Source organism: Theropithecus gelada, chromosome 7b (assembly GCF_003255815.1).
Source record: "Theropithecus gelada isolate Dixy chromosome 7b, Tgel_1.0, whole genome shotgun sequence".
Lineage (NCBI taxonomy): Eukaryota > Metazoa > Chordata > Mammalia > Primates > Cercopithecidae > Theropithecus > Theropithecus gelada.
The window spans coordinates 107120394-107135468 of NC_037675.1; the positions used below are offsets into that span (position 1 = coordinate 107120394).

The 15075-nt window shown below is 60.4% G+C and overlaps 1 gene segment (V, D, J or C); it reads right to left on the reverse strand.

Annotated features, from left to right (window-relative positions):
* Positions 1-5653: 5653 nt before the first annotated feature.
* LOC112628426 lies at positions 5654-11276 on the reverse strand. The segment is given in 6 exon segments: positions 5654-6197; positions 6478-6695; positions 9320-9652; positions 9864-10208; positions 10405-10704; positions 11273-11276. Coding segments are annotated over 5 exon segments (1179 nt in total).
* Positions 11277-15075: the final 3799 nt, after the last annotated feature.

Here is a 15075-nt window from a genome sequence, read left to right on the forward strand (position 1 = left end):
GCTGAACCGCAGCTCTGCCAACTCCACAGACAGCCAGCAGCTCACCCGACAGGGACCAAGATGACAAGGTGCCCAGGGCCGCCCTGTGCGCCGGGACCCAGCTGCAGCCCCAGCAGGACAGGGGTGAGGGTGGGGGGCACAGTGGGACTCCTGAAGACAAACGGCCAGCGCCCTCAGTGAACTCAGTGCCATGAGGAGCGTGTGCACAGGGTGTGGTGGGCGCGTCCCCGTGACCCTGTGTGTGCTGTAGGGTGGCTGTGCCAACTGCCCTCACCACCTGCTGCCCGGGGCCCAGCCTGCCTCGCTGGGGCTGGAGGGTGGATCCAGCAGGGACGGCGTGACACTCAGAGTCATCATGTAGTGACAAGGACGGGGGCTGCTTTCGAAGCTCCCGAATGTTTTATGGGTCACAGTGAAGGTTCACAGGCCTCGGGGAACATGGCCTAGACTGGGTGTGGGTCCAGCCCCTCGGCAGGCAGTGGGTACACGGTATGTCCTCCTCCGTCCCCATCTGTCTGGTCCCCAGCCACACACTCAGCCTGAGTTCCCCACCCCCCGACACCCGACTGCTCAGGCCCAAGTCCCTGAACAAAATCCCCTCACAGCAGGTGCTTCAGAGGGGCCCTGGAACGTGACCAGGGTGAGGGAGGTGCTGTGGGGACTGGGGACCACGCAAGGTGCCCGGCCCAGTGCCAGGGGGAGGTGGGTCAGGGCCCAGGTCTCCGAGGCCTAGGCTGTGCGTGTTGGAAGCCCCAGTGTTGATGGAATCAGATGCCCACATCCTCATCCCCGCCTGGGGCCCCTTCTCCAGGAGCCCTGGGTTCAGTCAGAGTCCAGCCAAGGTCCCCTCCCTGGCCAGAGGCCTCACTGGCTCGGTCACCCTCACCTCACGGCCCCCACCCCCTCACCTGTGCCAGTCTGGGCACTCTGGGCTGCTCCTGGCCCCCTTCCCACAGACACAGACCCGCAGGTTCTTCAGGCCCTCCAGGCCCTCTGCCTACTCCACGGCTCCTGCCCCTGCCCCTGCCCCTGTCCTGTTGACCTCCCAGCGTCCATCCCCGTCCTCAGGCTGCACCCTGCTGGCTGTCCCATTCTCTGACCATCCCCCACTGTCTAGTCCCTCCTGGGACCCGAGGCTGTCCCAGGCCTCAGCCCCCAGGGCTGGGGTCGCAGTGCCCAGGGTCCCGGGACCTCTTGCTCCTGCCTCTGGCATGTTGTTACCCACCCCAGGCTCCCCAGCCCAATGTTCGGGGTCCCGTGTGGGTCTGTGGTTTTCCCTGAGGCTCAGAGGCCTGCCCTGTCTGGCACAGACAGGGAACAGGGTGAGGGCTGGGTGGTGGCCCAGTGACCTCAGGAGCCAAGCCTTGGAGGTGCAGATGGGCCCGAGCTGCCGTGCCCCCCACCCACAGAGAGGCCCCGACTCTGTCCCATCACCTGCTCGGCCGCTCCCAGCTGCAGGCTGAACTCTGCCTATTTGCTCCTGGGCCATGTGTGTTTGGGTGTGAGTGTGGATATGAATGTGACAGTGACTTAGTGTGTGGCTGTGAGCGTGGGTGAGGGTGTGAATGTGTATGGGGGTGTGTGTGTGGGGTATGTTTCTGTGTGTGTTTGTGTGTGAATGTTGTATAATAGCTGCAGTGTGTGGTGTGTGTTTGTGTGAGTGTGTGAGGGGGCTTGCACCTGAGTTCCTGGGCCCAGCTTGCTGCCTCTTTCTCCCTGTGTTCTCTGCCTCTGTTGTGTTCTCTGCCTCTGTTGTGTTCTCTCTGTATTTCTGTGTCCGTGTCTCCTTTTCCTTGTTCCCATCTCCTCTCTTTTTCTTCCATCTCTGTCTCTCCCTGTCTCTGTTTCTTCTTATCTCTGTCACCTCATCTCTCTCTTTGTCTCTTGTGTCTCTGTCTCACTGTTCTCGCCTCTGTCCCTCCCTGTCCCTGTCTCTTATCTCTCTCCATCCCTATCTCTCTCTCTTTGTTTGTCTTTGTCTCTCCTTTCCTATCTCTGTGTCTCTTGTCTCTCCCCATCCCTGTCTCTCTCTCTCTGTATCTCTTATCTCTCCCCATCCCTGTCTCTCTCTCTGTCTCTGTCTCTATGTCTCTTGTCTCTCCCCATCCCTGTCTCTCTCTGTCTGTGTCTCTTATCTCTCCCCATCCCTGTCTCTCTCTATGTCTCTGTGTCTCTTATCTCTCCCCATCCCTGTCTCTCTCTGTCTATGTCTCTGTGTCTCTTGTCTCTCCCCATCCCTGTCTCTGTCTGTGTCTCTTATCTGTTCCCATCCCTGTCTCTCTCTCTGTCTCTGTGTCTCTTATCTCTCCCCATCCCTGTATCTGTCTATGTCTCTGTGTCTCTCTGGGTCCCTGGTCCAATGTCCCTTTCCCAGAACCCCTGTTTCCCTGGTGTGGGGTGCAGGGCTTGCTGTGGCCCTGTGGGCTGTGCCTGTGCTGGACACAGCCTGCTGGGGCAGCTGCTCAAGCCCCAGGGCTGGGCACTGCATCCTGGCTGTGGCCAAGGGCCCTGGGGAGAGCTGAGGGAGGTGCATGCAGGGTGTGGGGCCCACCATGGTCACTGCCAGACGCTCAGTGCCAGTGCCCCCCTTGGTCTGCTGTGTGGTGGGCACGGCCCTCATGAAGGCTGCCCATGGAGGACGCCTGCCTCCTGGAGAGCCCGGACAGGTGGACAATGACCTGTGCAGACCCTGGAGGAACCCAGGCTGGCCCTGGCTGGTCCCAGATGACCCCGGATGGCCCTGGCTGACCCTGGATGACCCCAGATGACCCTGGCTGACCCCAGATGGCCCTGGCTGACCCTGGCAGAAACCAGGCTGACCCTGGCTGGCCCTGGCTGGCCCTGGCTGACCCTGGCTGACCCCGGATGACCTCAGATAGACCATAGTTGACCCTGGCTGACCTCTGCCAACCTTGGACCTGGAAAGCCCTGGCTGACCCTGAGCGGCTTGGGGCTGGGCCTCCCTGTGGCTGCAGCCCCTTGCTCAGGCCCCAGGCGCACCTGGCCAGGTCTCGGTTTTGGGGCATGTTTCTCAGAACAGCAGTTCTCTGGCTGGTACACCTGCCTGGGCTGTGTTCACAATGACTCAGCCGCCCCACAGGGCTATTTTGGGTATTTCTGCAGGTGATGGGGTACAAGAGGCTTCAGGAGAAAGAGAAAAGCAAGAGAATACAAACAGCATGTCCTCCCCCCACCTTCCTGTACCCACTCCTGTACTGTACTCCCTCCCCAGTGGTAAATCCAGACCTGGGGACCCCTTAGGGGCTGGGGGTGTAGATCATGGGGCCTGGGCTGGTCCTCTCCCCACCAAGTCCTCCTGGGGCCTACACACCCCTCTGAGCCTAGAAAAAATGGAGCAAGTCATTGGGGTCATTTCTTCATCTACCACCGAGTGCATGCATTGAGAGGGTCTCGGCTTCCCTGGAGACCTCCCTCCACTGCTGCAGGTCACTCACTAATGAGGGCAAAGGTTCAGAAATCAGACAGGACTCAGTGTCTAGACAGACTGATACAGGCTCAGAAAAGGAGTAAGACTTCAAAATGAATATGTATAAGAAAAGGATCAGGAATCAGTGATCAGGGACAGGGATTCATGATCTGGTCTAGGGCTCAGTGGTCAGGAACAGGGCCCAGTGATCAGGACTAGGGCTCAGTAATCAGGACTAGGGCCCAGTGATCAGGACCAGGACCCAGCGATAGGGTCCAGGGCTCAGTGATCAGGAACAGTGCTCAGTGATCAGGACCAGGACCCAGTGATCTGGTCCAGGGCTCAGTGATTTGGTCCAGGGCTCAGTGATCAGGAACAGGGGTTAGTGATCAGGAACAGGACTCAGTGATCAGGACCAGGGCTCAGTGATCAGGAACAGGGCCCAGTGATCAGGACCAGGGCTCAGTGATCAGGACCAGGGCCCAGTGATCAGGACCAGGGCTCAGTGATCAGGAACAGGGCTCAGTGATCAGGACCAGTGCTCAGTGATCGGGTCTGGGGCTCAGTGATCAGGTCCAGGGCTCAGTGATTGGGTCCGGGGCTCAGTGATCTGGAACAGGGCCCAGTGATCGGGTCCGGGGCTCAGTGATCGGGAACAGGACCCAGTAATTGGGTCTGGGGTTCAGTGATCAGAACCAGGGCTCAGTGATCGGGAATAGGGCCCAGTGATTGGGTCTGGGGCTCAGTGATCAGAACCAGGACTCAGTGATCAGGAACAGGGCCCAGTGATCGGGTCTGGGGCTCCACGATTGGAAACAGTGGTCAGTTATCAGGACCAGGGGCCAGTGATCTGTCCAGGGCTCAGTGATTAGAAACAGAGGTCAGTGGTCAGGATCAGAGCTTGGTTACCAGAAATAGGGCCCAACAATGAGGATCAGGGTTCAGTGATAAATACCAGGGTTCAGTGATCAAAAGTAGGACTGAATGATTAGAATCAGGGCCCAGTGATCAGGACCAGGACTGGATGATCAGCACCAGGACTCAGAAGTCAAGAGCAGAGCCCATCGATCAGGACCAGGATTCAGGGACCAGAACCAGGGACCATTGGTCAGAACCAGAGCCCAGTGATTGGGAACAAGACCCAGTGATGAGGGCCAGGGCTCAGTGGTCAGGACCAAGATTCAGGGATAAGAACAGGACCCAGTGATCAGGACCAGGGCACAGTGATCAGGGCCAGAGCTAAAAAATCAGGACCGGTACCCAGTGATCAGGACCAGGGCTCAGTGATCATACCTAGGGCTCAGTGATAAGACCAGGACTGAGTGACCAGGACCAGGGCCCAGTGATCTGGTCCAGGGCCCAGTGATTAGGACCAGGGCCCAGTGATCTGGTCCAGGGCCCAGTGATTAGGACCAGGGCTCAGTGATGAGGGCCAGAGCTCAATGATCAGGACCAGGACCCAGTGATCAGGACCAGGGCTCAGTGATTGACTATTGACTAGGACCAGAGCTCAGTTATTGAGTGTTGACTGGGACAAGGGCTCAGTGGTGAGGACCAGAGCATAGTTAGCAGGACCAGGGCCCAGTGATCAGGGCCAGGGCTCATTGATCCAGAACATTGCCCAGTGATCAGGATCAAGACTCAGCAATCCAGCCGGGACTGAGTTATTAGGACCAGAGCCTAGTGATCCAGACTAGGGCTCAGTGATCATGACCAGGGCCCAGTGATCAGGACCAGAATTGAGTGATCAAGTCTAGGACTCAGGGATCAGGACCAAGACTGAGTGATCAGGACCAAGACTCAGTAATCAGGACCAGGGCTCAGGGGTAAGGACCAGAGCACAGTTAGCATGACCAGGGCCCAGTGATCAGAAACAAGGCCCTTTGATCAGGGCCAGGGTTCATTGATCAGGAGCAGGGTTCAGTGATTAGGATCAGGGCTCAGTAATCAGGACCAGGGCCCAGTGACCAGGATCAGGGTCTAATAATCAGGACCTGGGCTGAGTGATCAGGTCTAGGGCTGAGTGATGAGGACCAAGATGGAGTGATCAGGACCAGTGCTGTGTGATCTGGACCAGGACTGAGTGATCAGGACCAGGGCTGTGTGATCTGGACCAGGGCTGAGTGACCAGGACCAGGGCTGAGTNGATCTGGACCAGGGCTGAGTGACCAGGACCAGGGCTGAGTGATCAGGTTCAGGGTCAAAAACAGGAGTAGGACTCAGTGATCAGGACTAAGGCTCAGTGATCAAGGCTAGAATTGAGTGATCAGGAACAGGGCCCAAGTAGTAGGACCAGAGCTCAGTGATCGGTAAAACGGCCCACTGGTCAGGACCAGGGCCCTGTGATCAGGATGAGGACCCAGTGAGGAGGACTAGGGCTGTCTAGGTTGTGGGGAACAGGGATCCCACATAGTTCTTGGGAGCAGGCTTCTTTGCCATGGTCTCTGGTGAATCCAGCATTCATCCTTGGGCCTCAGCCTCATGCAAGATCAGGTTGTTTCTTGATTTTGGGACTAGGGGTACCCTCTGTCCATGCCTACCATGACCACCATGACACCCAGGGGGACTTTGAAGCAGGCGTTCTCCGGTCTAAAGCCACCACCCTTTCCCTGACCCCCATCTCCTCATTCAGAGTCTGTGAACATTTTCCTTGGGACCACTTTATTGCACCTGGAAGGGATGTGAGTAAGGGCGGGTAGGTGATTTCTGAAAGGGCTGAGTTCTGGCAAGCATAGCTGGCTTCTCCAAGAGGTTCCTCCACACTTCTTCCCTGCAAAGACAGAGGGGTCACAGCCTGAAGGAGCAGCACCCTTGCCAATGCCCTCTGTCCTAGCCCTGGCCTGGCTCATGGGAGCCTGGACGGAATCCTGGTTACTGTACTGGAGAGAAGCTCAGCCCTGACCCTGGGCCTGCCTGTGTGGTCAGTGTCTGTGAAGGGCCCCCCAGGAGAGCACGTGCCCCCACAGTGGGAGCAGGTGGTGCTCTCCTCACAGCCAAGCACTGCAGCCCACCCCATCCACTGTGGGCTCATCCCTCTCCTGGGCTCCTACCTGTGCCTTGCTGGCTCCCGTTCAGTACTGGGGGCCCTCCCTGTTGCCAGATGGACCCCGGACGCTGGTCACGGTCAGCGCTGTGCTATAGAACAGGCTCAGCAGGAAGAGGGTGAGGAAGGTGATGGTGGTGGGCCACAGGTTGGCACCAGGGGTCTCCTCCTCCAGGGTCTCCTGCGGCAAGTCCAGCACCACATAGGGAGGCAGCATCTGCCAATCTGTAACACAGCAAGAGCCTTCCAGGCCCAGACTCATGTGAATAGTGGGTATGCTTCCTTGGGGTCTGGGGACAGTGGGGTCTGGGTCCCCATCTAAGGCCAGAGACTCCCCCAGGGAGGATGAGGAGGCAGGGTCCCAGGTGAGGGGCTGGGACTTTCTGTCTTTGAGGTTCTTAGGGCACTTCAGGGAGAGACTCAGCAGGGCATAAAGTGGACACCATCTGCTTCTCTAAGGGTAGTTTGAGCCCAAACTACCTCCCACCCCCTCACCCCCCACCCCCACCCCGTCTCAGTCCCAGCCACGTATTCAGTGACTGGGTCCTGGGGCCAGAGAGGACCAGATACACCCACCCTCAGGGATATCTGGATCCAAGACGGAGACCTGGGTCTGACATTCAGTGTGCCAAAGATTGAATGGGCAAGACCAGAGGCCTCTGTTGCCTTCCCAGGGAATGTGGCTGAGGGGTTACAAGGGAGGGCCAGGTGAGGGCTACCAGCACAGGCATTCTTATTTTCCTCAGGGTCTCAGGGCATAGACCTCCCTTGTACAGCTGTACCTGCTTGTCATATGCTGATACATCCAGTCATTCACCTATCTTTCTATCCTTCCGTCCATCTATCCATCCATCCATCTACAAAGCTATTATCTGTATCTCCACCCCTCCATCGATAACACTCTTACCCACTCACCCATCCATTCATCCTTCTTTCATCTATTAATATAAGGCTATCATTTAAATATCCACCCATATATCTATAAAGCTATTTTCCATCCGTTCATCCTTCTTCCATCGATCCATCCGTCCACCCATCCATCTATAAAGCTGTTTTCCATCCATTCACTCATCCATCCATAAAGCAATTCTCCATCCATTTGTCTTCCATCCACCTATCCTCCATAGATCTACCCACCCATCTATCCTCAATCCTCCATCCATCCATCCGTGCTCCATTCACCCCTCCATCTATCTTCCATCCTCCATCCACCCATCCATCCTCCATCTGCCCACCCATCCATCATCCATCCATCCATCCATCCATCCATTCATCTCCCATCCTTCATTCATCCACTCATCCATCCTCCATCCACCCGTCCACCTATCCTTCATCCATCCATCCATTATATATCCATCCGTCCACCTTCCATCAGCCATTTACCCACCCATCCATGTTACCACCCATCCATCCTCCATCTACCAATCCCCATCCGCCCATCCATTCATTATATGTCCTAGGATCTACCCATGTGTCTGCCTGATCTCTGTCTGCTGGTTCAGCCCCTCATCTATTGATTCTCCCTCTTTCCCTGTCTCTTTAAAAGCCCCTCCTCTGGGCCAGGTCCTGGGTCCCATGGGCTGGAAGGCTTCTCTGTGGCAGGGCTTCCTTGGGTGACCTGTTGCTCTCACCCTCTGGTGACTGGACCCTCAAGGGTGACAGTAACCTCCAACTCACCTTGGCCCTGAGAGCAGAGAGGCAGCCAGAAGGCGGGGGTGCCTGGGGAGGCCCGGAAGACGTCTAAGGCAAGAGCAGGGGCCCCACTGCCCCCTTGTGGGAGTCCTGGTGCCAGGTGTCCCCACAGTGGTTGTGGCACAGTTCTTCCACTCCTGGGAGCCCCAAGCAGAAGCCAGAGACATGCAGAGGGGCCCTGGGCAGGCCCTGTTTCACTGGCCTGCTTCTGATGCTACCCCACGCGGCCCCTCCCTGTCTATGCTTACAGTCCTAGTTGGGCTTAGGAAGGGATGGGAGACTTGGCCAGGCAGGGAGCAGGGGCTGCCTGGGAGGGGATCTGTGGAGTTGGTCCCTGAGCTGTGCAGAGTGGAAACACAGGGAGGCCAGAGGGGCCTGGGGCAGCAGGCTGAGCCTGGGAATGCCCGCTGGGGGCTTGGGAGGGGACTCCCCTGGCTTTTCTGGAGCTGGGTCTGGGCTGTGAATGCTCTGCTCCTGCAGGGCTCAGGCGTATATGTGGGTGTGAGTGTGCACGTGTGTTCGTGTGCCCCGTACAGAGCAGTGTGGTTAAGGGGAGGTGCCCCTTTCTGTATGTGTCAGTGGGGACATCCTGAGGCCGGGGCCCTCCTGGAGCTTGTCCTCCCAGGGGGGCCCTGGAGTCCAGCCCCTCACTCCCTCGCTGCTCCTCCCACTACCTGCCTCTTTCTCGGCCAGCCTGCTCTTCTCACACTCTCTATTCCCTCCCAGCTGCAGCCAGAGGCAGCTCTCTCAGGGACAAACGGCCATGCCGCTGCCCACTCAGAACTCTCCGGGGCATGTGCGTCTCTCAGAACCCACCCTGGGCGGTGCCTGCCTTGGCAGACCTAAGATTTCACACCAGCGAGGCCTCCTGCACCACACACTCTGACACTCACAACTCACACTCACACCAGGGCGGAAAGGCTCACAGGGGTGCCAGGGCCCCCCGAGGCTCAGGGCAGGGGTGTTCTTCCCTCTCTGTGCCCCGGCCCTTTCCCACGTGCTGAGACCCTGAGGATGGATAGAGGCGCCGGATGGAAGCGTGGGGCTGCTTGGGGGAGCATGGAGTTTATTCAGGGGTGGGGACAGGCAGGCGGCTCAGTAGCAGGTGCCGTCCACTTCCGCCATGACCACAGACACATTGACGTGGGTGGGTTTACCCGCCAGGCGGTCGATGGTCTTCTGTGTGAAGGCCAGCGGCAGGGCCTCGTGGCCCACCATGCAGGAGAAGGTGTCCCCCTTCTTCCAGTCCTCGGCTGCCACGCGCAGTATGCTGGTCACGGCGAAGGTGGTGGTGCCCTGGCTGGGCTCCTTCCGGGATTCCCAAGTCAGGTACTTGTCACGGGGCAGCTGCTCTGTTCCCTTCAGCCAGCGAACCAGCACGTCCTCGGGGCTGAAGCCTCGTGCCAGGCACGTCAGTGTCACCAGCTCGTTCAGGGCCAGCTCCTCCGACGGCGGCGGCAGCAGGTGGACCTCGGGCCGAAATGTGTTTTCTGGAGGGTAGAGAGCCAGGTCAGGGGCTGGGCAGGGGATGAGAGAGCCTCTACTGCTCTGGTGGGCACCCCGGGCTGTGTCCTGGCCCCCTCAGCCTGCCTCAGTTTCCCTCTGCACTTGGCATGAGCACCCAAGCCCAGGACTGGGAGGGAGGAGGCAGGCCGGGAATATGCTTTGCAAACCAGAGCCCCGAGCAGGGTCTGGACCCACCGGATTTTGAGATGGTGGCAGTTAGCTGGGTCTTCAACTCAGGGTGATTAGCAGTGCAGGTGAAGGTCACCCTATTGTTCCATGGCTCAGCACAGCCGGGCAGGACACTGGACACACTGTAGCAGCCACAGGGGTCACGCTCAGGTGACTGTTGGACAGCGTTCTTCCCACTTGAGGGCGTCCAGGTGAAGGTGGCACCCGAGGGATCTCTCAGGCCGGTCAGTGTGCACGTGAGGTTCGCTTCTGAACCTAGGAGCAGGTCCTCGAGGGCTGGTCGGTGCAGTGACAGTCGGGGTTCATCACATAAGCAAGAGTTGGGTTTGGGAACTGCAGTGGAGAGATGGCCTGAGCTGGTCAGCACGCCCTTCCCCGTGCCCCCGCCTTGCCCCTCCTGGCCTGTCTACCACCACCTCCTGGGGCTCGGCCCGCAGTCCACTCTGGTGTGAGTGAAGGGGTGGCTCCCTGTGGGGAACACGGGTCCAGGCGCAGTGTCAGGGCAGGCTGGGATGGCCCCGCCCCACTCCCCAGCCTGCCCTCTAACCGCAGGGCACGGCCACATCCTGGCTGGGATTCGTGTAGTGCTCCACGTGGCATGTCACGGACTCGCTGGCTGGGCACTGTGCGGCTGGCAGGGTCAGCTGGCTGCTCGTGGTGTACAGGCCGCTGGAGGCGTCCTGGCTGGGCGGGAAGTTTATGACGGTCACACCCGCTCCGCTTTTGTTCCAGGTCACGTTGAGTGGCTCCTGGGGGAAGAAGCCCTGGACCAGGCAGGCGACGACCACGTTATCTGACTGGGTGCCCTCGAGGCTCAGCGGGAAGACCTTGGGTTTGGTCGGGGATGCTGGAACACAGAATGCGCTGTGAGGACGTGGCCCTCATGCCATGTCCCCAGGAGAACAGGCTGTGCCTGCCTCTCCTCTACACTGGAGGAACCCAGCACAGAGAGGCCCGGTGACGGCCCCAAGGTCACACAGCTCCTGCACCACAGGCCTGCATTTGGACCTGGCTGTCTGATCCCAGCGACACGGTTTCTGAACATGCTCCTCAGATAGGGCCTCTGACCCAGGCCATCCCAGACACAAGTTGTATTAAACAGGGCTCTGCTATGGAGTGGCCGAGTCCCCTGAGCTCCCTGACTGCAGCTCCTGCTCTGGGTGGGGGACATATCTTGCTCTCTCCCCTGAAGCTAGAGAGAATCTTGGCGGGGGCTCTGAGGAGGTAGCCTGGGCTCTGAGTACTGTGTGCTTGGGGTAGGGGTGGGACGGCTTGGCTGTGACCCCACCTCCCTGTCCCCAGTCAGGGTCTCAGTCCAACACCCACCACTCCACGAGCCCCACCCCAGGCCCAAACAAGCCACAGTGGACCCCTGTGGCCTATGAGGTCTCAGGACCAGAGGCCAACAGGCTAACCCATGTCCCCGCCAGGCCCTCCAGGGCAGGGCCTGCTACACCGGGGAGCTCTGGGCCGGGGAGCTCTGGGCCGAGCCCATTCCAAATTTCCTTCAGGCAATGGGCAAGAGGAAAGACAGAATCATGGTGCAACAGAGCTGCATGGCCCTCAGAACCCTAAGAACACAGCTGCATGGTCCTCAGAACCCTAAGAACACAGCCAGGCTCAGGGCTCTGCAGGTGGAGTCACACTCAACCCACAGCCTCCTTCCCACATTAGCAGCCACCTCAGCCCATCCAGCCCAGCCCAGGCCAGTCCAGCTCAGTCCAGTCCAGTCCAGCCCAAGTCAGCCTAGCTTAGCTCAGCTCAGCTCAGCTCAGCCCAGCTCAACCCAGGTCAGCCCAGCTCAACCCAGGTCAGCCTAGCCCAGGACAGCCTAGCTCAGTACAGCCTAGCTCAGTACAGCTCAGCTCAGCTCAGCTCAGCCCAGCCCAGCCCAGTCTAACCCAGTCCAGCCCAACCCAGCTCAGCTGAGCTCAGCCAAACCCAGCTCAGCTCAACCCAGCTCAGCTTAGCCCAGCTCAGTCCAGCCCAGTCTAGCTCACCCCAGCCTGGTTCCAGGTCAACCCAACCCAGCTCAGCCCAGCCCAGCTCAGTCCACCTAAGCTCACCCAGCTCAGCCCAGCCCAGCCCAGTCCACCTAAGCTCACCCAGCCCAGCTCAGCCCAGCCCAGCCCAGCCCAGCCCAGCTCAGCTCAGCCCAGCCCAACCCAGCCCAGCCCAGCTGAAACCAGCCCAGCTTAGCTCAGTCCACCTAAGCTCACCCAGCTCAGCCCAGTCCAGCTCAGTCCAGCTCAGCCCAGCCCAGCCCAGCCCAGCCCAGCCCAATCCAGCCCAATCCAGCCCAATCCAGCCCAATCCAGCCCAGCCCAGCCCAGCCCAGCTCAGCTCAGCCCAGCCCAGCCCAACTCAGTCCACCTACACTAACCCAGCTCAGCTCAGCTCAGCTCAGCCCAGCCTAGCCCAGCTCAGTCCACCTAAGCTCACCCAGCTCAGCCCAGCCCAGTCCAGCTCAGCTCAGCTCAGCCCAGCCCAGCCCAGCTCAGTCCACCTACGCTAACCCAGCTCAGCTCAGCTCAGAACAGCCCAGCTCAGTCCACCTAAGCTCACCCAGCTCAGCCCAGTCCAGCTCAGCTCAGCTCAGCTCAGCCCAGCCCAGCCCAGCCCAGCTCAGCCCAGTCTAGCTCAGCCCAACCCAGCTCAGCACAGTCCAGGTCAGTCTAGCTTAGCCCAGCCCGGCCCAGTCCAGGTTAGCTCAGCTCAGACCGACTCAGCCCAGCTTAGCTCAGCTCAGCCCAGCCCAGCCCAGCCCAGCTCAGCCCAGCCCAGCCCCACCGGGTCCAGCTCAACCCAGCCCAAGCTTAGCCCAGCCCAGCCCAGCTTAGCCTAGCCCAGCTGAACCCGGCTCAGCCCAGGTCAACCCAACCCAGCTCAGCTCAGTCTAGCTCAGCCCAGCCCAGCTCAGCCCAGCCCAGCTCAGCCCAGTGTAGCTCAGCTTAGCCTAGCTCAGCTCAGGTCAGCCCAGTCCAGCTCAGTCCACCTAAGCTCACCCAGCCCAGCCCAGCCCAGCCCAGCTCAGCCTAGCCCAGCTTAGCCTAGCCCAGCTGAACCCAGCTCAACCCAGGTCAACCCAAACCAACCCAGCTCTGCTAAGTCTAGCTCAGCCCAGCCCAGCTCAGCCCAGTTCAGTCCAATCTAGCCCAGTTCAGCTCAGCCCAACCCAGCTCAGTCCAGCCCAGCCCAGCTTAGCCTAGCCCAGCTGAACCCAGCTCAGCCCAGGTCAACCCAACCCAGTTCAGCTCAGCCTGGGTCAACTCAACCTAGCCCAGCTCAGCCCAGTCTAGCTCAGCCCAGCCCAGCTCAGCACAGTCCAGGTCAGTCTAGCTCAGCTCAGCCTAGCCCAGCCCAGCCCAGCCTAGCTCAGTCCAGCCTAGTCCAGCCCAGTCCAGCCCAGCCCAGCCCAGCCCAGCCCCGCCGGGTCCAGCTCAACTCAGCTCAGCTCAGCTCAGCCCAGCCAAGTCCAGCCCAGCCCAACTCAGCCTACCCCAGCGCAGCCCAGCCCAGCTCAGCTCAGCCCAACCCAGCCCAAGCTCAGCCCAGCCCAGCTTAGCGTAGCCGAACTGAACCCAGCTCAACCCAACCCAACCCAGCTCAGTCCAGCCCAGTTGGGCCCAGTGTAGCTCAGCTTAGCCTAGCTCAGCCCAGCCCAGCTCAGCCCACCTCAGCCCAGCCCAGCCCATCCCAGCTCAGCCCAGCCTAGCCCATCCCAGCTCAGCCCAGCCCAGCCCAGCCCAGCTCAGCCCCAGCCCAGCCTAGCTCACCCCAGCCTGGTTCAGCTCAGCTCAGCTCAGCCCATCCCAGTCCAGCTCAGCTCAGCTCAGCTCAGCCCAGCCCAGCTCAACCCAGCTCAGCTCAGCCTAGCCCAGCCTAGCTTAGCCCAGCCTAGCTCACCCCAGCCTGGCTCAGCCCAGCCCAGCCTAGCTCAGCCCAGCCTAGCTCACCCCAGCCTGGCTCAGCCCAGCCCATCCCAGTCCAGCTCAGCTCAGCCCAGCCCAGCTCAGCTCAGCTCAGCTCAGCCCAGCCTAGCTCAACCCAGCTCAGCTCAGCCCAGCCCAGCCTAGCTCAGCCCAACCTGGTCCAGTTCAGCCTGGCTCAGCCCAGCCCAGCTCAGCTCAACTCAGCTCAGCTCAACTCAGCCCAGCTCAGCCCATCGCAGTCCAGCTCAGCTCAGCCCAGCCCAGCTCAGCCCAGCCCAGCTCAGCTCAGCCCAGCCCAGCTCAGCCCAGCCTAGCTCAGCCCAGCCCAGCTCAGCCCAGCCTAGCTCAGCCCAGCCCAGCTCAACTCAGCTCAGCTCAGCTCAACTCAGCCCAGCTCAGCCCAGCTTAGTCCACCTAAGCTTACCCAGCCCAGCCCAGCCCAGCCCAGCCCAGCCCAGCCCAGCCCAGCCCAGCCCAGCCCAGCCCAGCCCAGCCCAGCCCAGCCCAGCCCAGCCCAGCCCAGCCCAGCCCAGCCCAGCCCAGCCCAGCTCAGCCCAGCTCAGCCCAGCCCAGTCCAGCTTAGGCCAGCCCAGCCTAGCTCAGGCCAGATCAGCTCAGCCCAGCCTAGCTTAGCACAGTCCAGGTCAGCCTAGCTCAGCCCAGCCCAGCCCAGCCCAGCCCAGTCCAGCTCAGCTCAGCCTGACTCAGCCCAGCTCAGCTCAGCCCAGCCCAGCCCAGTCCAGCCCAGTCCAGCCCAGCCCAACCCAGCCTGGTCCAGTCCAGCTCAGCCCAGCTCAGCCTCAGCCCAGCTCAGCCTCAGCCCAGCCTAGCTCAGCCCAGTCCCGCCCAGCTCAGCCCAGCCCAGTCCAGCTCAGCCCCAGCCCAGCCCAGTCCAGCTCAGCCCCAGCCCAGCCTCAGCCCAGCCCAGCCTCAGCCCAGTCCAGCTCAGCCCAGCCTCAGCTCAGCTCAGCCTAGCCCAGCTCAGCCCAGTTCAGCTCAGCCCCGTCCAACCCAGCCTAGCTCAGCCCAGGGCAGCCCAGGGCAGCCCACATGGACGTGTATCAACTGGCTCCAGGTCATCTTCTCCTCTGCCCTCTGGCTCGGCTCAGCCTAGGCCTCAGCTCAGCCATGAAAGCTGTTCACCTTGTATCCCAGGAAGGGCTGGGTCATCCCAGTTTAGGCCTGGCCAGCCTGGCTTAGCCCCAGTGCCCAGATCCTTCCTGTCCGGTTAGGAAGTCTTGTCCTGTGGTTCCAGAGTCTCTGTGGTGGCCTCTTTTGTCCTTCCC